The following is a 19,980-nucleotide window of genomic DNA, read 5'->3' on the forward strand; positions in this document are numbered from 1 at the left end:
CAGAACAGTTAAGTTGAACCTGCCAGCCAGAGTTCATAAGAAGACAGAGGGAGTGAGTGTATTCAGCAGCAAGTCTCAGAAGCTGAAAACATTCTAGGCCTAGATAAGATTGTATGGAGGCTAGAAACTTCCAGAACTAGATCTAAGTTAATAGACTGAGGCAGTAAACCTCAAAGATGTCAATTACATCAGGATAATAAAACTTGCTTTTACAAAAACCCTCTTTAAAAAATTAATGACCACTGAGACTTTAAATTCAGAAGCTGGGTGAGGTAACTTCTCTAAGATCAACTTCTACCCACCAACATGAGTTTTTTTTTTTTTTATGGATACCTCCAAATGATGAAACTAAGTGTAAATATTCAAACTCAGTTCCCAACAAGAGGCATTTCTCAACAGCAATAATACATCCTAACACATAAGAGGAGATAAGTTTTTTCCTTATCTGATCAATTTGTTTTATTTCCACAATGGATTCAGAACCACACAAACCCTTAAATAGGGGAGTGACAGTTCTGTTTCCTCATCTCCCAGTTAGACACAGTTCTCTTTGAAGTGGATTCGAGCAAGACAATACACAGACTCTTGGCTTCTAAAAGCATCTTTCTTGCCCATTCATATATATATATATATATCTGCAGCTGACTCACAAAGACTATTAAATGTTCCTGTCATTGCCTCATGTTCATAGTTTCCCTCATAGCTCACAGGTAAGAGGGGAAAGGAAATTGGCTCTAGGATAATGTACAGAGAACTTGATAGGGGGAGATCAGCCTGGGACTTAAGAGATAAGAGGAATTGTGATAGGCGTGGGGCGGTGTTCCTTCAGGCTTATTTTCTGGTCTTAAGAATCTCATGGTCCAGCTATTAGGAAGATGAGGTTTCTTGCCACCGAGAACTGTCCCTGTGAAAGTAAAGGATGCTGAAGTCCATGGGACTTAAAGATGCTTTGGATTCTTTTCTATAAACTCAATTCCTTTCTATTGTCATAAAATTCATCTCTTCTGGAATGACCTATCTATATTAATTTAGACAAAGACACAGAGAAAACATGATTCAAGCCAACAGATTTTTCAGAGCTTGTACTTATTATCATTTTTATTGAGACCCTAATTTGTGGTAAGTTCTGGGCTAGACATTGGAAATTCCTTAGTGAACCCAACTAGAAAAAGTCTGCTTCACTATTTATTTGTAGAATGACATCTTCCCAGTATAACAGCCATAGCAAATTTCAGGAGAGTGGCTGTGACCACTAGCAAGCAACCCTCAAGTTCAGGCCTGTTGCCATTCCTTGATAGAAGCGGGTAGAAAGAGTCATTAGATTAGGCTGGAGATGTCAGGCACTCTTGCCTATACTGTCCTCTCAGTTGTATGTAATTCTGCTAAAATGCATGTGGTTTCAATGGTCTTGTGAGGTGATAAGAGCACACAAATGTGGAAGGTAAACAGAAGTGTGGTGGTGGTGAGTCCCATCTATGCAGTTACAAGAAATCCATGCAAGGTCAGACATTTCACTGATGTGGGTGTTTGGGGACCACCCACACTCCCCAAAGTAACACTTCACTAATGCCTATAAATAAGCACAGAAAAACTCATGTTACACTTTGAAGGAATTATTGTCTTATTTTGATCTGTTCTTGGACATAATCCAAGGCATGCACTTCTTATGCCAAACTATTCCATTTCTTCACTTGTTGTGTCTAAGTGCCCTCAGAATGCTGTGTTGAATAGATTGTGGGTTGTATTGATCAATCTGGAATTCATAGGTCGTTAAGATCTTAGTTGATATGACTAAGGTCATATCAACTTCCCAGGTCATGTGTCACAGAGATTTGACCATTTTAGCTTCTGATCATCTGAATTCTTCTGCTTGTATGGTCTTGGTACTGGAGCCTATACAGAGGCTAAATGAGCTCCAGATTCACTTCCTTTAGCTCTGCTGTGGAAGGGCATAGCAAATGACAAGGACTCACTCATCTAAATACTGTATGACAGTAACATGAAAAAAAATGGTACAGCAGACAATTTCAATCAATCTTTCTTTTTACATTAAGACTTTATGAGGGGTGTGCTCAAGGTACAATGTATATGTATGAAAATGTCTTTATATAACTGTATTGTATAAAATGGACCTACTGTGTGACAATTTTAAAGACAGACTATTTTAAAGAGAACATTCAGACTTCCAAAACTTTGAGAAAATGGTATATAAAGTTCTCACATTCCCTGTAAGACCTGTTCCCTATTACATCATTTTACATTGTTAAGCTTATCTGCTACCATTAATTATCTTGGTCACATTATTTTCTGAAGATCATGTACACTTGATTGGGTTCTTCATTTAGTTTACTTGCTTGACCTCCATCTGCTGTTCAGCATTTTCCTCATCAGGGATCCCTTTCAGGTCACCATATCCTATTCAAGTATTGTGTCTATGGAGGTTCTCCATGACTGTGACATTCTTTGAATTCCCCCCATTTTTTTTGATAAGCTTGACAGTGTCCAGGATGTCTGGCCAAGTGTTTTGTAGGTTCTCCCTTTGTTGTAATATTTTCTGATATCTTTCTCATTGTTAGGCCAAGGTTATAAATTTGATGATAAAAGTTACAGGGACAGGGATAGAGTGCTAGTTTCAACACATTGTATCAAAGGTTCCATCAACAAGGCTAATCATAGTTGCTTTAACATGTATTTCATTGAAATATGTTATATCTAAGTCATTTATCAGAGATAGGCAAATTAATGAAATAGTAGTTCAACCAGTAGCTTTAAAAATGAGTGAATGTATTAAACAAATAAGTCAGAGGAAGTCCAACATAGTACTTCTCTGAGGGGAGTTGTTCTTCTGCAAAGCTGTGCTGGAGAGACATGTTCTGGATAACAGAAGCACTGTGAGGGATTCTAAGTTTCATATTGTGGTTGGATTTAATGACCACTGATTCTATTTTTACTCCAACATCCTAAACATTACAAATTTTTGAGATATTTATTTAAATTCTTTTTCTTTTTTGAGCTGTAGAAGAGGTCATCATGAACCAGCTTTGTTCCCCTTCACATACTGAAGTGCTATTGGCATAAGTGACTCCTATCTTGAAGACTCTTTTGGATACTTTGATTATTTAGTCATTGTTCATTCCAAGGCTTTTATAGCCCAAATATTCAATTTTTCTATTGTTTTTGACGTGAGAATCATGCATACAACTCATATTAAGATGTCATTTTATGGTAGTATGGTTTAAACACCCAAGGTTTTAATGTAATTACCTTTGTCCCTATCCAATACTAAATGGTCAGTTCTGAAAATATATACATCATAAGTAACATTATATGGATTTATAAATTACATATATACCTATGTATATAAGTAACAATAATTGAGGAAAAAGATACCATGAATTTGGTAGATATCAAGGGTTAATTATACCTGGGAAGTGTTGCAGGGAGAAAAAGGAAAAGCGAAATGATATAATTATACTATAATTTCAAGTTTTTAATTACAATAAAATGAATGTTCCTTTTTTCTTGAAAATGTCAACTTTTGGCACTTTGTATCTTATAAGTAGCTATAAACATGCATGGTACTTTGTTTCAAATATTCACATATAAAATCATATCTAGTTTTAACCTATAGTTTAAACATAGGTCAAATAAGTTGTAGTTTTCCTACAAAGTCAAATCTATGCAGTATAATAAAGAATTAGTAAGAATACAGACATCTGAGTTACACATACATGAACTGTTTTTTTGTTTTATTTGTATAGCCCTGGAGACTCCTTTTGTTGCAGATCTGTTAAATTAATATTACACTAAAACTATGATACAGATGTAAAGATTAATTAAAATTTAAATAAGAAATTTGCATTATTCCAGGAAACTACATTAAAGAAATGGGCATAATGATAATGAATATATGCTTTTAATTAATTAATTGTTAACTACATATATGTTATCCATGAAAAGATGCCTGACATATATCAAGTTAAAAAAGAGATTGCCTCAACATGCATTTACACAGAATAAAAAATAAATAAATAAATAGTACAATAAAAATAAGAAAGGTTGAATAATAGTATATATGAATATAATTTTTGTATCTGTGTTATATATGCATAAATGATTCCCTTATCACAATGTTGACTTCAAACTAAGCAGTGGACAGACACAGAATTCTGGTAGCATCTGTAGTGGATACAAGACTCCCCTTTGTCTACTAGGAATACATTCTAAGACCCTCAGAGGATGCTTAAAGCTGTGGAAAATACAATTTCTATAACGTTTATTTCCTACACATGCATAGATACATGTGATAAAGATTAACTTATGAGTTAAGAACAGAAGAGCATTGACAACACAATGTAACTAATGAAATAGGACAGCTATGAAAACATATAATGAATGAAAAGTGAATAATATTTTTCTTTTGAAAGATTAAAGACAAACATTAATATTCATGGATTGGGTCAACAGTGGTTGACTGAAGTCAGGGATGGCGAAATCATGGGTAAGGTGGAATTGCTGCACTAAGAATATGGGCTACAGAATAAATGCAGAATTTGTATATACACATATATATGGGGAAACATAGTCAAATATTAAAACAGGAAAAAGGACAGTAGAGTAATAAATGAGTGAGAAGAGGGTAGATCATGAATCATAGTGTAATTTATGTTTCATAGAAGGCCAGGGATACATTTCCTCACATGCTAAAGATTCTATGACTGTCAACTTTTCTGAGTGAATCAACAGTGGCATCTCTCTCTGTTGCCGAGAGAACATGAAGAAGAATCAGTAGGAGTAAGGGAAATAGAGTAAGAAAAATAAAAGCTATAAGAGATAGAGAGGGACCTAAGACCACAAGAATCCTGATTTGTAGAGAAAAGGTAGGAGAAAGAGAACCCAGGGAGTGGTCTGTAAGTCTGGAAGCTGCTTCGGAAGGGATTCACAATAAGTCATTATTTCTTTTGTGCCCTAGTGACACCGCAATAGAAAGTTCTTTCCACATGTCCTTTCAGTTTTCTCATATAACTCACTAGATATGGTGAGCCTTAAACTCATAACTCTCCTTCCTTCCCTGGTGATAGGGTTATAGGAATGTGTCACCATACCTGTCTCTAAATGTCTTTATTTAGTTACTGGTTGATTTGTTCTTTGATAAAGTCATACATGTGTATCTTAACGACTCATATGTACACACGTGCACACACAGACATGGACACATACATGTATAACACGTCAGAACTCAATATACACTCACACAGGAAGCATGTAGTTTTTTATATAGCATCTGAATAGTAGCCAACTCTTTCATCAGACTAAGTACTGAAGATTGAGCCATGCAGCAACTCATCAAACCTGTTGTGTATGAGAATATTTAAACATTAAGTTAAAGTTTGATGTATCAGCAGTAGAATTGTTACCTCTTCTACACTAAGAGGACCATCTTGGTTGTGATTGGACTCTCTTCTCCGTGGTGTCATCAAGGGATATGAGCCACCAATGCTGATTCATTCATAACTCCTACACAGAAAGCAATGCTTAAGAGAAACAAGCACATTCTTGATGAGCTTCCCCAACCAGTATTCCTAGTGTCCTCACAACTCCTACTGTATATAGTATGCCATCCATAAAGGGAGATTGTGGGATATATAGAAGCCTAAGGAAGCAATGAAAAGCTGAAGGCTGATAGCTGAGCAAGGAGAGAGCCAGTCAGAATTGCCTTGCACACCAAATGGAGAACAATATTGAAAGGCATGGCCTCTGCGCCCTCTGTGTCTTTGTGGTTCCTATGGAATGAGCTTCATCCTTGAAGGCAAAAAGTTTGGATTCTAGTTTTCAGACTGGGATTTTGGAAAAGAATAGGAATAGAATTTTTGCCTGGGAGCCTAATAAGAAAAACTACGAATGGGTGGTAGGAGGGCTAATAACACAACCTATTTCTTCCACCTCAATCTCCAGTCAACCCTATAGAATTATGCAGAGTAGACCTATCAACAGCTTCCCTTCTCTTACCTCGGTGTAGACATGGAGCAGAAACAGTACTGGAGGTGTCATCCATGAAGGAACCCAGGACCTAGCATGAGGGAGAGATATAAAGGACAGCACTGGCTTCTGGGAAAGTTTTTCTCAAAGCCTATACTGATCTTATGAGTTGAAGCTGTACCCTAATTATGCCTTTCTGCTTTACTTCACTGAATACAAGCTCCAAATCTCCTAGGTCTTGCTTCTAAATATTTTCCTTTGAGGAACTATTTAAAGGTGAGGTCCTAGCCAGGCGGCGGTGGCACACGCCTTTAATCCCAGCACTTAGGAGGCAGAGGCAGGCGGATTTTTGAGTTCAAGGCCAGCCTGGTCTACAGAGTGAGTTCCAGGACAGCCAGGGCTACATGGAGAAACTCTGTCTGGAAAAAAAACAAAAACAAAAAAAGAAGAAAAAAAAAAAAAAAAGAAAAGGTGAGGCCCTAAGGGTTGTGTAAACAGGGAATTCCCTGGATCATTGAGAGTCCTTAGCATTATTACCTTTCTGTCCTTTACAGCAACACCCTGGGACAGTTTGTGTTGTAATTAAAATCACAAACTAAATTTGCCAAGCCACACATATCTCTCTGTCTTTCAAATATTGAACAAAATTTTCTCAAAATAGAATCAGAGGATATATGCTTAGGGTTGTACAAAGACATCTGACTTCTGCTTTTTTTCATATAGTAAATGAAATCAAGACAAGCATGCATCAGCTTACCTGAGTTTTGCCTTTACAGTTAAGAAATGTAACTTGATTTGTAAGCTTGCACTTTCCATTCAGTTTGTGGGTTTCTCACCTAAAATACACAGAAGACCACCTAAAATAACAAAAATTTAATTTTCTTATTTCTGCTCTAATATTAGCATGGCATTAAATATTTCCAATATGTTGTTTATTAAACTTATTAAAGTTAAGTACTTCTATTTGGCTAAAGACAAAGTTTTATTCATAGGTATAATTTATAATAAGGCAAGTGTGTGTGTATGTGTGTGTGTGTACACATATATGTGCTTGCATGTGCATCTGTGCACATGTGCTGCAACATGTGAAGCTGGAGGATAACTTGTGAAAATCAGTTACCTCCTTCTACTGTGTGGGCTTCAGGAACTGAATTCAGGTCAGTAGGCTTGGTAGTAGGTACTGTTAGCTGCTAAGCCATCTCACTAGTCCCAAGTTGGACAATTTTAAGAACAAGACTTTAGGTTCTTTTATTTTAAAAAGGAAGGAGAGATTTTTTTTCCTTTTTCAAGTTTATTAGATTTTGAGAATTCATGCAATGCATTTTGCCTATATGTATCCATTATCCTCCAGCTCCTACCAGACTCAACCCCTCTTTCTTGCTCATCCATCTTTGTGTCTCTTTTTAAAAATAAACCTACTGAAGTCTCATTTGTACTGCCCATATATTCTTGGCATGGGGTGGTCATCCCTGGAGTTTGTTAGACATACCAAGGGTCACACTAACAAATAAACAACAACAACAAAACCAACTCTCCTCCCAGTAGCTATCAATTGCCAATAGCTCCACAGCTAGAGGTCTGACTTCATCTGCCATCTCCCATCTCCCCTCTCAATGCTGGTTTGGTTTGGTTGTTTCTAGCTTGTACTTTTGTAGGTCTTAGTCATGGGGTTACAACCACTATGAGTTGATAAGTGTAACTACCCTGTTGGACCATGAAACAAACACTGTTTCCTTTTATCCATCTACATCTCTTAGCTCTGTAATCTTTCTGCCTCCCTCATTCAATGATCCCTGAACTTTGGGAGATGAGATTGTAATACCAATGTCTCCTTTGGATGAGCATTCTGTAATCTCTTCTCTGCACCTTGCCCAGTTGAAGATTTCTGTGTTAATATCTACTGCAAAAAGAAACTTTTCTGATGAGGTCTAATGCTAGTCTATTGGTACAAAAATATGATAACAATTTATAGAATGTTCCTTTAGTAGAATCATAGTAGTAGGTTCTCCTCTAGGGCCTATAACTTATCCACCCACAGGTTCTTGACCCCCTAAACCAGGTAAGGTTTGGAATCTGTATTATATCCACACTTCCCAAGGCTCAGAGATCACTTTTCAACTCTATTCATAATTTTCCTCAATGAAAACAAATACCAGATTCACCTTTTATTGATTCTTTGTGAACCCCATCATGCACCACATTCTCACTCATCTCCCTGTCCCCTCATATCTGTTCTCTGCCTTTGCAGACTCCTCCACAAAAGAAAATACAAACCAAACCAATAATAAAACAAAGCATAAAAATATCTCATCATGGAAGCTGTAGCATGTCACAGTATACCCTTCTGCCAACACATCTTCACTTACAAATGTTCATTGCACTGAGTCACTGGTCAGGTTCAAGACCTCTGACTTCTGCTACACCATCAATATTGGATCCTCACCGGTACTCCTCTGGATTATCTTGTTGTGGTCCTGTGTTACAGATCCTGCAGTTTTCGGTAGGCTAACTCAAAACCCTGGATCTGGGCCTGGGTGGTCACTGTATTGGTCAAGCAACAGGCTCTCCCTTATCTGCACCACTGAGGCAAGCTCTCCAGCACTGCTGTGGCTAGCCCAATGCTGCCACCAGCAGGAAACAGGATCAGCTCTCCCACTCTCATGCCCTAGGGGCCAGCTCACCAGCACCCACTCCTCCTGAACCACTTCCACTGTGCTGCTCAGTCAAGGTGCAAGATCCATCCTCTCAAGTGCTGCAGCCTGTGAGGACCTGAACCAGTTCTCCCACTCTCATAACCTCAAGGCTGATTCACCTATGCCCCCCACCATCATGCCAGTTCTACTGTGTTGCCCAGGCAAGGCACTGGGCCCATTCTCCTGAGTGCTATGTCTGATGAGAAGAAGCAGGCCATTCTATTGTCATGGCCTCAGGGCCAGCTCTCCCAACCACTGCAAGATGCAAGAGAAGTGGGAAAGGCAGCTGGGCAGTGGTGGCACACACCTTTAATCCCAGAACCTGGGAGGCAGAGGCAGGCAGATTTCTGAGTTCAAGGCCATCCTGGTCTACAGAGTAAGTTCCAGAACAGCTGGGACTACACAGAGAAACCCTGTCTCAAAAGAAGAAGGAAGAAGAGGAGAAGAAGGAAGAGGAGGAGGAGAGGGAAGGGCATTGCCACTGTACTCCCACCACCTCACACCAGAGGAGTGGTGGGGCCAGCTCTCTCTTGCCCTCAGCTGGCTCACCCATGTCTCTGCCACTACTGTGCTGCCCAGGTAAGGTGAAGGATCAGCTGTCAAGTACTGCAGCCAGTGAGAAGCAGATCCTATTCTCTTACTCTCTTGACCCTGTGGCCAGATCTTCTGACTTCATCTGGTGGCAAGAACCAAGAACATTACCTCTTAGCCCATTTCACCTAACAGCATAGGAGTGTTGGGGCCAGGATTCCTGTTTTCTCACCCTCCAGGCCCTCTCACCTCTGCTGTGCTATCTAGGTAAAGTGCAGGACCCACTCTCTCCAGTGCCACAGCCTGCAAGGGGCATAGCCAGTTCTCCCTCTCATGAACCAGGGATCACCTTCCCCAGCTGCTGAAGGTGGCAAGCGGTGGGGTAGGGGAAAGGCGTCACCTCTAAGCCATTTCCACCTGATGGTAGACAAATGGCAGGGCCAGCTCTCCTGTGCTCTCTCCTTCAGGGCCAGGTCACCTGTGCCCTTGCCACTAGGCCCCATTCTACTGTGTTGCCCAGGTAAAGTACAGAGCCCACTCTCCCCAGTGCTGGGGCCACTGAGGGGCATGGACAGCTCTCTTGCGCTCAAGACCTTGTGGCCAACTCTTCCAACAGCCACATGTGAAGGAAGAGGCTGGGAAGGCATCACTTACACTCCCACCACCTCACAGCAGAGGCACGTCAGGGCCTGCACTCCTGTGTTCTCACTCTCAGGGCCAGCTCAGCCATGTTCCCACCACCAGGGCCAACTCTGTTCTGCAGTCCAGGTGAGCTACAGGGCCCATTCTTCTGGGTGCTGCAGCCAGTAACATGTGGGGCCAGCTCTCCAAAGCTCCACAGCCAGTGAGAGCCAGGACCAGTTCTGTTCAGCCCTTGGACATCCACATGAATCCTGGCAGCTGCCCAGACCAGGGGCATCCCTGTAATCTCTAGTGGCAATATGTGCCACAGCCATCTACACTGACCCCTGCCCACTGATAGTCATAGACCCAGGCATGACCCTCAGTACCAACACAGGTTGGGGTTTTACCATGGCCTCAGGTGGTGGGGCTGTCTACTTACAATAGGATGTTCCTTTCCACTCTCAAGACTCTAGTTCCGGCTCTTTTCATAATGCTCAAACTGTTCCACTTCTCTCTCTCCCCCATTTGTTCAGCACATACCTATACACTGTAATGGTGCCTGCTGCAGGCAAGCCAGGCAGCTGGTAGACCTCTGAGTGATCTGGGTCTGTGCTGTGTGGCATGGTGGAAAGTAAGCCTTTTAGGTGTTTACAGCCTACCCATGTGACATGGTGGCGGGCATGTCTGTGGTAAGCAGGAGTGTAAGCCTCTCCACGCCCCATCCCCTATTCTCCCCACCCCCACCATCACTGTCCATTGGGTCCTATTTATACTCCCACCAAACATCATGTGTCCTCTTAGGGGTCTTGCCTCACCACATGAGTCTGTCTTAGCAAAACTCTATGTGAGTCTGTATCAGCTGACATCAGTCTGCCAATTGGCCTGAGTCCAAGGGAGCATCAAGAAGCCACCAGAATACCACTAAAAGTTTTTTGGTGCTTTTCTCTCTATGGAGTCACAACAAATGGATCTCAGCAATGCAATGTAAGGCAAACCAACACAGGCTTGTCATTAGTGAAGAATCCTTCATCATATGTCTTTTCATGTGCTTTTGTTTAGCAAAATATCCTCTCACTGTGTCTGCTTCAGGGAAACACTCCTTCACATGTCTGCCCCAGCAAAACACAATCCGACACAACTGACTTTCTAAGGAAACCCTAAGTTTCCACTTCTCAGGGGTCTGTGTGTCTACTGTCCACCCATGATGTCTGTTAAGAGACAGGACTCTGGGCTTCTTTCTCTACCTGGGCCATGTGGTAAGGCACTCAGCAAGTATCTATTTTCATCTTCTGTGCAGCAGCTCTCATAAATTATAATTTATAAAGGATCCTATTAGTGGATTTAAGGTAATTTCTATATTGTTTGGTGATTTAATGATGCATTTAAATGATATTAAAATTTAAAACACAATTAGGAATTTTGCTTTCTCTAGTAAAATGACTTTAAAAGCATAAAACTAAATAATTTAATTTTGCCTCCCCTGGTAAACACCAAATGGCAGAAAACATAGGTAAAGCAAGAGGCTCTGGAAGATCCAGGACAGACAGTGGCTACTGCAAAGGCCTTCTGGGCAATGGGCACTCTCTATGCCTGGCCAGACAGAGAATGCTGGACTTTACTGAGACAAAGCCAAAGGAATGGATTCTCATCACCAAGCTTGCCCACACAAACAGGGACCTGCCCTAAGTGCCAATCAAGGAATCTGAGATCATTGACTTTTTCCTCTGAGTTTTCCGCCAGGATGAGACTTAGTTTGTTTGTTTGTTTGTTTTGTTTGTTTGCTTTGTTATTTTCTTTATTTACATTTCAAATGATATCCCCTTTCCAGTTTTCCCCTCAGAAAAAAACACCCTATTCTCTCCCCGCTCCCCCTGCTCACCAACGCACCCTCTCTCGATTCCTGGCCCTGGCATTCCCCTACACTGGGGCACAGAACCTTCACAAGACCAAGGCCCTCTCCTCCCATTGATGACCAACTAGGCCATCCTCTGCTACATATGCAGCTTGAGCCATGAGTCCCACCATGTGTACTCTTTGGTTGGTGGTTTATTCCCTGGAAGCTCTGAGGGTACTATTAGTTCATATTGTTGTTCCTCCTATGGGGCTGAAAACCCCTTCAGCTCCTTGGGTCTTTCTCTAGATCCTTCAATGGGGACTCTATGCTCAGTCCAATGGATGGCTGTGATCCTCTACTTCTGTATTAGTCAGGTACTGTCAGAGCCTCTCAGGAGACAGCTATATCAGGCTCCTATGAGCCAGCACTTGCTGGCACAGAATGAGATTTTTAAGTAAACTTATGCCAGCCAGAGAACTGGGTTCAATGCCTTTGTTGCCATTGGGGCTACAAGGGTCATACTGAGTACTATATGTTCGTAGGAGGTCATCACCTCCATGTGAAAGACCATCACCTTAGCCAAACTCTCTGTGTCCCTATGCAGGGGGGCTAGTGAGGGGATAATGAAAATAAGTACCACACTTTCCCACTCAAGGTGATAGTACACTGTGCCTCTGTGCAGATAAACCACATCAAGGATCTACAGGCACTGGCCACACAGATGCTGCTAATGGCCAGTTCTGGTGACTCCTCACTTCAGCTAAATGCTGTATTGTCACACTAGGCAACTTTATCAAGACTCTTATGCCATCTGCACAACCTATAGCTAACTGACCTCTGGAAACATGGCCACCAAAGAGTTCTGTCAGAAATTCATGCACCGACTCTTATGGAAGAATAGGAGGAAGGATTGTGGGCCCCGAAAGGGATAGGAACTCCAGAGGAAGAACAACAGAGTCAACTAACCTGGACCCTTGGGGCTCTCAGAATCTCAATTAACAACCAAAGAATATACATGGGCTGTACTTGGGCCTCCCCGCACATATGTAGCAGATGTGCAGCTTGGTCTTCATGTGGGTCCTGAACAACTGGAGTAGGGATATTCCAAAAGATGTTGCCTGCACATGGAACATGTCCTTGTAGCTGGGCTGCCTTGTGTAGCCTCAGGGAGAGAGGAAGTGCCTAGCCTCACAGAAACTTGAAGTACCAGGGTCTGGGGATGCACAATGGGCCACCGCCCACTCAGAGGAGAACTAGAGGGGAAATGGGGGAAGGATTATTGAAGGAGGTGATCAAGAGGAGGGTCAGTGAGTGGGATGTGAAGTGAATAAGTAAAAAAATTAAATTAAATTAAATTAAATTAAATTAAAAAATAAGAAATTCTCCCACCATCTTGTAAAACCCACGCCAATGCCTCTGAGCATAGGATGCAAGCTCCAGCTCCAGCTACAACAACATAGGTGGGTTATACCAAAAAAAAATAATTAAGCTTGCTAAAAACTAATGATCTAATTCCATTCTATCTACCCAGTCTTGAACAACTGACTGGTTCTTTCAAACACAAATAGCATCGAGTCACCTGAACAACTATGGACAAGGAGTGTGTCTCCACCTTATACAATCTCTTAGAGAATTATCAGCATAGAACATGATAACTAAAGATAATAAATCGAATACTAAGATCTATGAGTTTGAGACACACTCCCCTATATTGCTATATTTCTTGCCTCCTGGATTTTTAGAGACCATGGAGTCTTATTTAGTGCTAGTCTGCTTGGAGATACTACTAAATAGGGAGTAAGATTTGAACTGGGAATGTAGCTCTCTTGGTGGTGTGCTTGCACAGAATACATAAAGTTCTGGTACAACATGCTGTACTACATACATTAGGCATGCTCCTCCACACAGATCTCAGTAACTGGTAAGTCAAAACAGGAGGGCTAGAAGTTCAAAGTCACCCTCAGCTACATAGTAAATGCAAGACCATCCTGTACTATGAGAACCCATCTTGAAGAAAATAAACAAATAAAATATAAGCCATATAAGCACATATAAACCATATGTTTCTTTTTTGTATAATTGAATGCACAAAAGAATGCCTCATCTTTGGTAGTATGTGACATGAATATTTGTTAAATTGATAAAGGATAGCTGTTTCTTTTTTTTAACAAATATAAGCCAATTTATTTTATTAGCATCACTTTTATCCAATGAGAAAATCATCTTAAAACAAAATGGAAACTGAAGCTCAGAGAATTTAACAACACTGATGAGCATCATAGACAGAGTCCCAGTGTTGGAGTTAAATTCAAGTCATTCAGCTCAGACTCGCACTATGTTCCTATACATAGCAATGATGCCTCCCTTTACTAGCGTTTGGTCTTCTTTCTTCAGGTTTATCGTGCTGGTATTGGAACTTCATCATGTTCAATGATGTCCTCGAAGAACAATAGATTCAAGAAAGGGCAGGTCCCATGGGAAATAAAAGAAAATCTGCTAACACCTGGGAAAATAAAGGTTCTTTCTCATCATCTGACTCCAAGGACTAGAGAGACACAGCTGAGGACAACGAAAGGTTTTCTGTCCTCTGCTCCAGCTTCCTCTGCTCCTGTTAAGCTCAGTGCAGATGCATCTCTTAGCAGTTTCTTCAGCCTACTCCAGTAAGGCCAGTGTGTCTCACTTAATATTACTTAAGTATAAAGAGAAGGAGCATTGGTAAATAGATAGGAAATAAGACAAATGGAATGTCTATTACTGTTTATACTACTCAAATATTCTCACTGTTTCTATGACTCTGACCAACAGATATGCAGAGATTTTAAAGAAATTTCTAATCTTCTTAAAGATTCCTCTCTCATTAATCATAAGACATTTATCTCTTCATTATTACCATTGGCTTGTTATTAACTTTTAGTTAGCATTCAAAGTAATGGGTTCCATTACACGGTGCCTCTTTTGAAAGGCATTCACAGCTCATTATACCTGGATCTGACAGATTTTTTTTTAATTTGCTATATAATTCTGTTCGTGATTTTATGTGAATAAATAAGGTAATTTTGTGGAAGACATGACTAAGCATGACAACCAACTGTTATGATGGCAATATTTCCAAACATCCAAGTGCCCCTCATCATATAGAATTCCTTTACAAAGCTTCTTTTTTTCATGTGTTGAAAATATGACCTTTACTTTAAAGATACAACTTAAACATTTCTTATGTTACTTCTTGAAATAAGTTTAGTTTTGTATGCAGTTTCAGGAAGTAGAGCATAAAAGTCTGGTAAATCTCTTATCCCAAAGTGAATAGCTGTAAAACTACCTTACAGTATGAGACCCAGCATGCTAACATTTCCTTTAAAATGGATCTTGGTAAGCAATTTTCTTTCTTACCCCCTCCCAAGTTGTAGTTTACAAGGGTATTTTTATTTATTTTGAGTTGTTAATTTTTTTAATCACAAAACTTAACCAAATTTTCCTTATTATCGCCCCCCTATTTTAAGTAAAACAAGATACAGATCATTATAAAAGTCTTTTTTAATGTCTTTTTTATGCCTTTTTTAATTCATAACTTGTATGCCAGAGCCAGTGTTGCCTCTCAGTGACAGTAAAAACATTTCTACTTGAGAGTTTCTGTCTGCGCTATTGATCCTTTCATTATTTTGTGAGACTTTATAAGAAAATTCAAGACATTACATGGTTCAGAAAATCTTTGATCAATTTGACCATAGTTATTCTGTTATAACAATCCCCTGTTCCTTGATAGAGCTTTGGGATGTTTAAAGGTAGTCTTGACAGTCACATTATTTATTAATAATATTGAGCTTTCTTCAATAAATGTTTCTCCTGCTTCAGAAATGGTTGATAGTGAATACTCCTGGGGAAGCTGAGCCAACAACCTGGTCTCCTTGTTTCTGGGCACACAGCTTTCATCCCTCCCTTCACTCATACTATACCACTTGGCCTTAAAATTCTCAGAGTAATTTGTCTACACAAAATATATGAATATGTCATTCTAGTGCCCCAATCTTCACATGGTTTCTTCTTCTACAAAATAAAGTCCAAATTCATTAGCATGGGATAAAAATCTAAGAGTGTAAAATATCTAATGCCAACCTGTTTTTTGTTTTGTTTTGTTTTGTTGCTTTTTACTGTATAAATGTTAATTTGTTGGATATTTTTAATGGTTTGTTTGTTTAGTTTATTTTTTGAGATAAGCCTCACTCTCTAATGCAGGCTGGTCTGGTACTCACAAGAGTTTCAGATTTACCTGGAACCCATGACCATCACCTGCCTCAGCCTCCCAAATGCTGGGATTATAAGTATGACCAGTTACACCCAGAATCTAAATTTCTGTCTTTCACTTTTTATAATGTTTTTTCTTTTTTACTTTTTTCTTATGTTGATTCCCTAAACATATATAGTTTACTAAATTTCATTTTCCAACTTTATCTTATCAAGTTTTCTTAGAGTTCAATATCATAGATTGCAGCAGTGATACTAAGTTCTTGTTGATAAGCAACAAAATTAAAGCCAAATAATACACATAGGATCCAATTATGTATAAGGAACCTCCTGAACTGGTTGGTTTTAATGATATATATTCACTTCATTATCTTTTCCACTATCTTTATTGAAATTTGTTTTAGAAATTCCATTAATTCTCTGAAGCATAGAGGAACAAGTCCTCAGATAAAGTAGAATTCTGTAAAATATAATTTAGTAGAAATCAGAATGGATTTACCATTCGGGAGATACATTTAAAAATCTGCTACATGACAGGAGTGGCAGTGCACTTTTATTCCCAGCACCAAAGAGGTGGAGGCAGGAGGATTGAGGGTGCAAGGCCAAACAGGGCAATATAGTGCAGCCCTTAATCTCGGTGTGAAAAAAGAAATACATGTTTTTTCTTGATTTTCCACCATTATGCTGAGATCAAAGGTTCACACAAAATAGAATTTCAGGAGAAGAGAGAACATAAACTATTTTCAATAGCTGCTAGTCCATCATTCACCTCTCAAAGTCAAGACTCAAAAGAATTAGAAAAAAACCATTAGTTGTCCTAGCTACTGTCATTATTTTATTTCTAGAGCCTTGATAAATTCCTATTGGGTGTGCTTTTGTAAATTACTAACATTGGATATATTTCTGGAAAGTTTGGGTGCATTCAGGATCATCACTTCTCAAAAATATATCCTTTAACGCCCTCCACAAACTCAGGAATCTGACTATGGTTGGCCCTTCTAGATGTTCATGTACAAAGTGGGGAAAAAAATCAACTTAAGAGGTTCACTCGGGCATGTCCCTGCTTATGCACTAGGATTGGTCCTCTTCTTCCAAAGGATCCTGGCTTTGGCTCATTCCCTGAAATTAACCAGTAATCTGGAGGGAGAGAATCCAGAATCTGATTTCTGTACACAAGAATCTGTCTTTATGACCACAGGAGATTTTCAAGTATACCCATGGCTGCAGAAAACCAGACAAGAATAACTGAATTTATCCTGATGAGCTTCTCTTCCCTGCCTTCTGAAACACAGGCTGTGCTATTCCTGGCCTTTCTAGCCATCTATTTAGTCACTCTGCTGGGAAACAGCCTCATCATTCTGGTGACCTTGGCTGACCCCATGCTGCAAAGCCCCATGTATTTCTTTCTCAGGAACTTATCCTTCATAGAACTTGGCTTCAACGTAGTCATTGTGCCCAAAATGTTGGGGACCCTGATTGCCCAGGACACAAGCATCTCCTTCCTGGGCTGTGCCACTCAGATGTATTTCTTCTTCTTCTTTGGAGTAGCCGAGTGCTTCCTCCTCGCCACCATGGCATATGACCGCTATGTGGCCATCTGCAGTCCCTTGCATTACCCAGTCATCATGAACCAAGAGACACGTGCCAGACTGGCTGCTGCCTCCTGGTTTCCAGGATTCCCTGTAGCCACTGTGCAGACCACATGGCTCTTCAGCTTTCCATTCTGTGCCAACAACAAGGTGAACCACTTCTTCTGTGACAGCCCTCCTGTGCTGAGGCTGGTCTGTGCAGACACAGCAAGGTTTGAGGTCTATGCCATTGTCGGGACCATCCTGGTTGTCATGGTACCCTGCTTGCTGATCCTATGTTCCTACACTCTCATTGCAGCTTCCATCCTCAAGATTCCATCAGCTAAAGGGAAGCACAAAGCCTTCTCCACCTGCTCCTCGCATCTCCTCGTTGTCTCTCTTTTCTATGTGTCTTTAAGCCTCACTTACTTTAGGCCTAAATCAAAGAATTCTCCTGAAAGCAAGAAGTTGTTATCATTGTCCTACACTGTTGTGACTCCTCTGTTGAACCCCATCATCTATAGCCTGAGAAATAATGAGGTGAAGAATGCTCTCAGCAGGACCTTCCACAAGGCCCTGGCCCTCAGAAAATTTATCCTGTAGACATTAAAAGGTAAGGTTAATATTTGTTGAATGGAGAGCTTATATTTATGATTCATATCTACCCATTGACCTCTATCGTAATGAATTCCAGCTCCCAATGCTGGTTTTAGAAATTTCCATAGAAGGAAGAACTGACTAATGTAGTCTAGACATATTATTGCAATCTACACAAAATTTACTTTATTTGCTAATTATATACTCACAAAATTGTATCTTTAATTTTGCTCTTTAGTTTCTATTCATAGTCTTGAACTTAACTCTTAAACCATCTACACTTTAAGGTGAATAAAGAACAAAAGGAGCCCAGAGAACCATAGTGAAATGAACCATGAGTAGCATGGGCCGATGAGGTGGGACTCTCTGAAGGACTGAGTGTGGTCAAGACATCCACAGAGCAGAAGTATTAGGGCTGCCCACGATGACATTCTTGTTATTCCAAGTTCTTCCTGTTTCCAAACTGTCCATGCTTTTTACCTTTACAATGAACACGTATTTGCCATCCAACAACTTCCAACATGGTAAGGCAGATGAAATTTGAAACTATTTGTGTTTGTCCAGAATTTTCTATGGGCAAAATACCAGGGCCTGTATGCTTCAGGATGAAATTCTTATCTTCAGATTTCTCCCTGTGAACGGACTTGCTGAGAGTGACATTAGGCATGTGAAGTCACTCCCTCACCACATGAATCTTGGAACAATTCTGTGAACAGAAGATGCCTTATAATCAAGTTCTTCCTCTTCAGTGCTCAGCATTTGATAGTTTTCTTGTGGAACTTTGTTTGCAAACATCTCAAAGGAGATGCAGCCCAGGGGCTCAACATCAAACACAACATCAAAGAGCACTGGAGTTGATCGAAGCTCAACTGGCTACAGGGGACAGCAACATCTTCAAAACTTTTATTCCTTTATTCACTGGTTCTGTTGGCATTTCAACAGTTCAATGACAAGTATTTCAAGATTATTTTACTCCTGTGCAACACATACATTAAACATTATGAAATAGCTAGTAATTTTAACATGGGATCAGATGCAGAAGAAGGAAAGCCCATCCTGAATCATAGTCATTTCCTCTTCCTTTCTTTAATTCAAACCACTTATCAAATTGAAAGTTTTTTTTTTATTAGATTTTTCTTTATTTACATGTCATACTATATCTCCTTTCACAGTTTCCCCTCCGAAAAAAAGAAAAAATAAAATAAAAACAAAAACAAGAACAAACCCCTGATCCCTCCCCTCTTCCCCTGCTTGCCACCCACCCTCTCCCACTTCCTGGCCCTGGCATTCCCTATACTGTGGCATAGAACCTTCACAGGGCCAAGGGCCTCTCCTCCCATTGATGACAGGCTTAGATTCTGATCTCTCCCCCAGCATCAGTCTCCTCCTTGCCATGGTTCACTATTCATGCCCTTGAGGCATTGTTGGTTCTTCTAATCTAACTAGGATGTAGCACAGAACATTAGCTCCATAGCCCTCATGAATACGCCTGCATAACCTCAATGGCCACTTCCTTCCCACTGAGTTTTTCCCAGGAAGGTTGTCCTGAGATTCAGTGAGCACCCTAGCTCACAAGTAGGTCCTTATGCCTTGTTGAGGTGATATTATAGGTGTCAATCATAGTGCAACTTTCTTTTTTTTAATTAGATATTTTCTTTATTTACATATCATATGGTATATCCTTTCCCAGTTTCCCCTCCCACTTCCTGGCCCTCGCATTCCCCTATACTGGGGCATAGAACCTTCACAGGACCAAGAGCCTCTCCTCTCATTGATGACCAACTTGGCCATCCTCTGCTACCAAAGAGTACACATGGTGGGACTAAAGGCTCCAGCAGCATATGTAGCAGAGGATGGTGCTACTTTCATAAGAGCATGAATTATAGACAAGATGGTACCAAGAGATTTTCTT

General features: G+C 40.2%; 1 protein-coding gene across 1 annotated transcript in view; it reads left to right on the plus strand.

The window, feature by feature from the left end:
• Positions 1-17,099: 17,099 nt before the first annotated feature.
• The window catches only part of LOC116100809 (olfactory receptor 10A5), a 59,709-nt gene continuing 56,828 nt past the window's right edge, over positions 17,100-19,980 (plus strand). Inside the window, exon 1 of the mRNA XM_031384540.1 lies at positions 17,100-18,084. Within this exon, the coding sequence (XP_031240400.1) occupies positions 17,121-18,074 (954 nt within the window). The 5' untranslated portion in view covers positions 17,100-17,120 and the 3' untranslated portion in view covers positions 18,075-18,084. The remainder of the gene's footprint in view (positions 18,085-19,980) is intronic.

The sequence above is a fragment of the Mastomys coucha genome, unplaced genomic scaffold (assembly GCF_008632895.1).
Source record: "Mastomys coucha isolate ucsf_1 unplaced genomic scaffold, UCSF_Mcou_1 pScaffold21, whole genome shotgun sequence".
Classification (NCBI taxonomy): domain Eukaryota; kingdom Metazoa; phylum Chordata; class Mammalia; order Rodentia; family Muridae; genus Mastomys; species Mastomys coucha.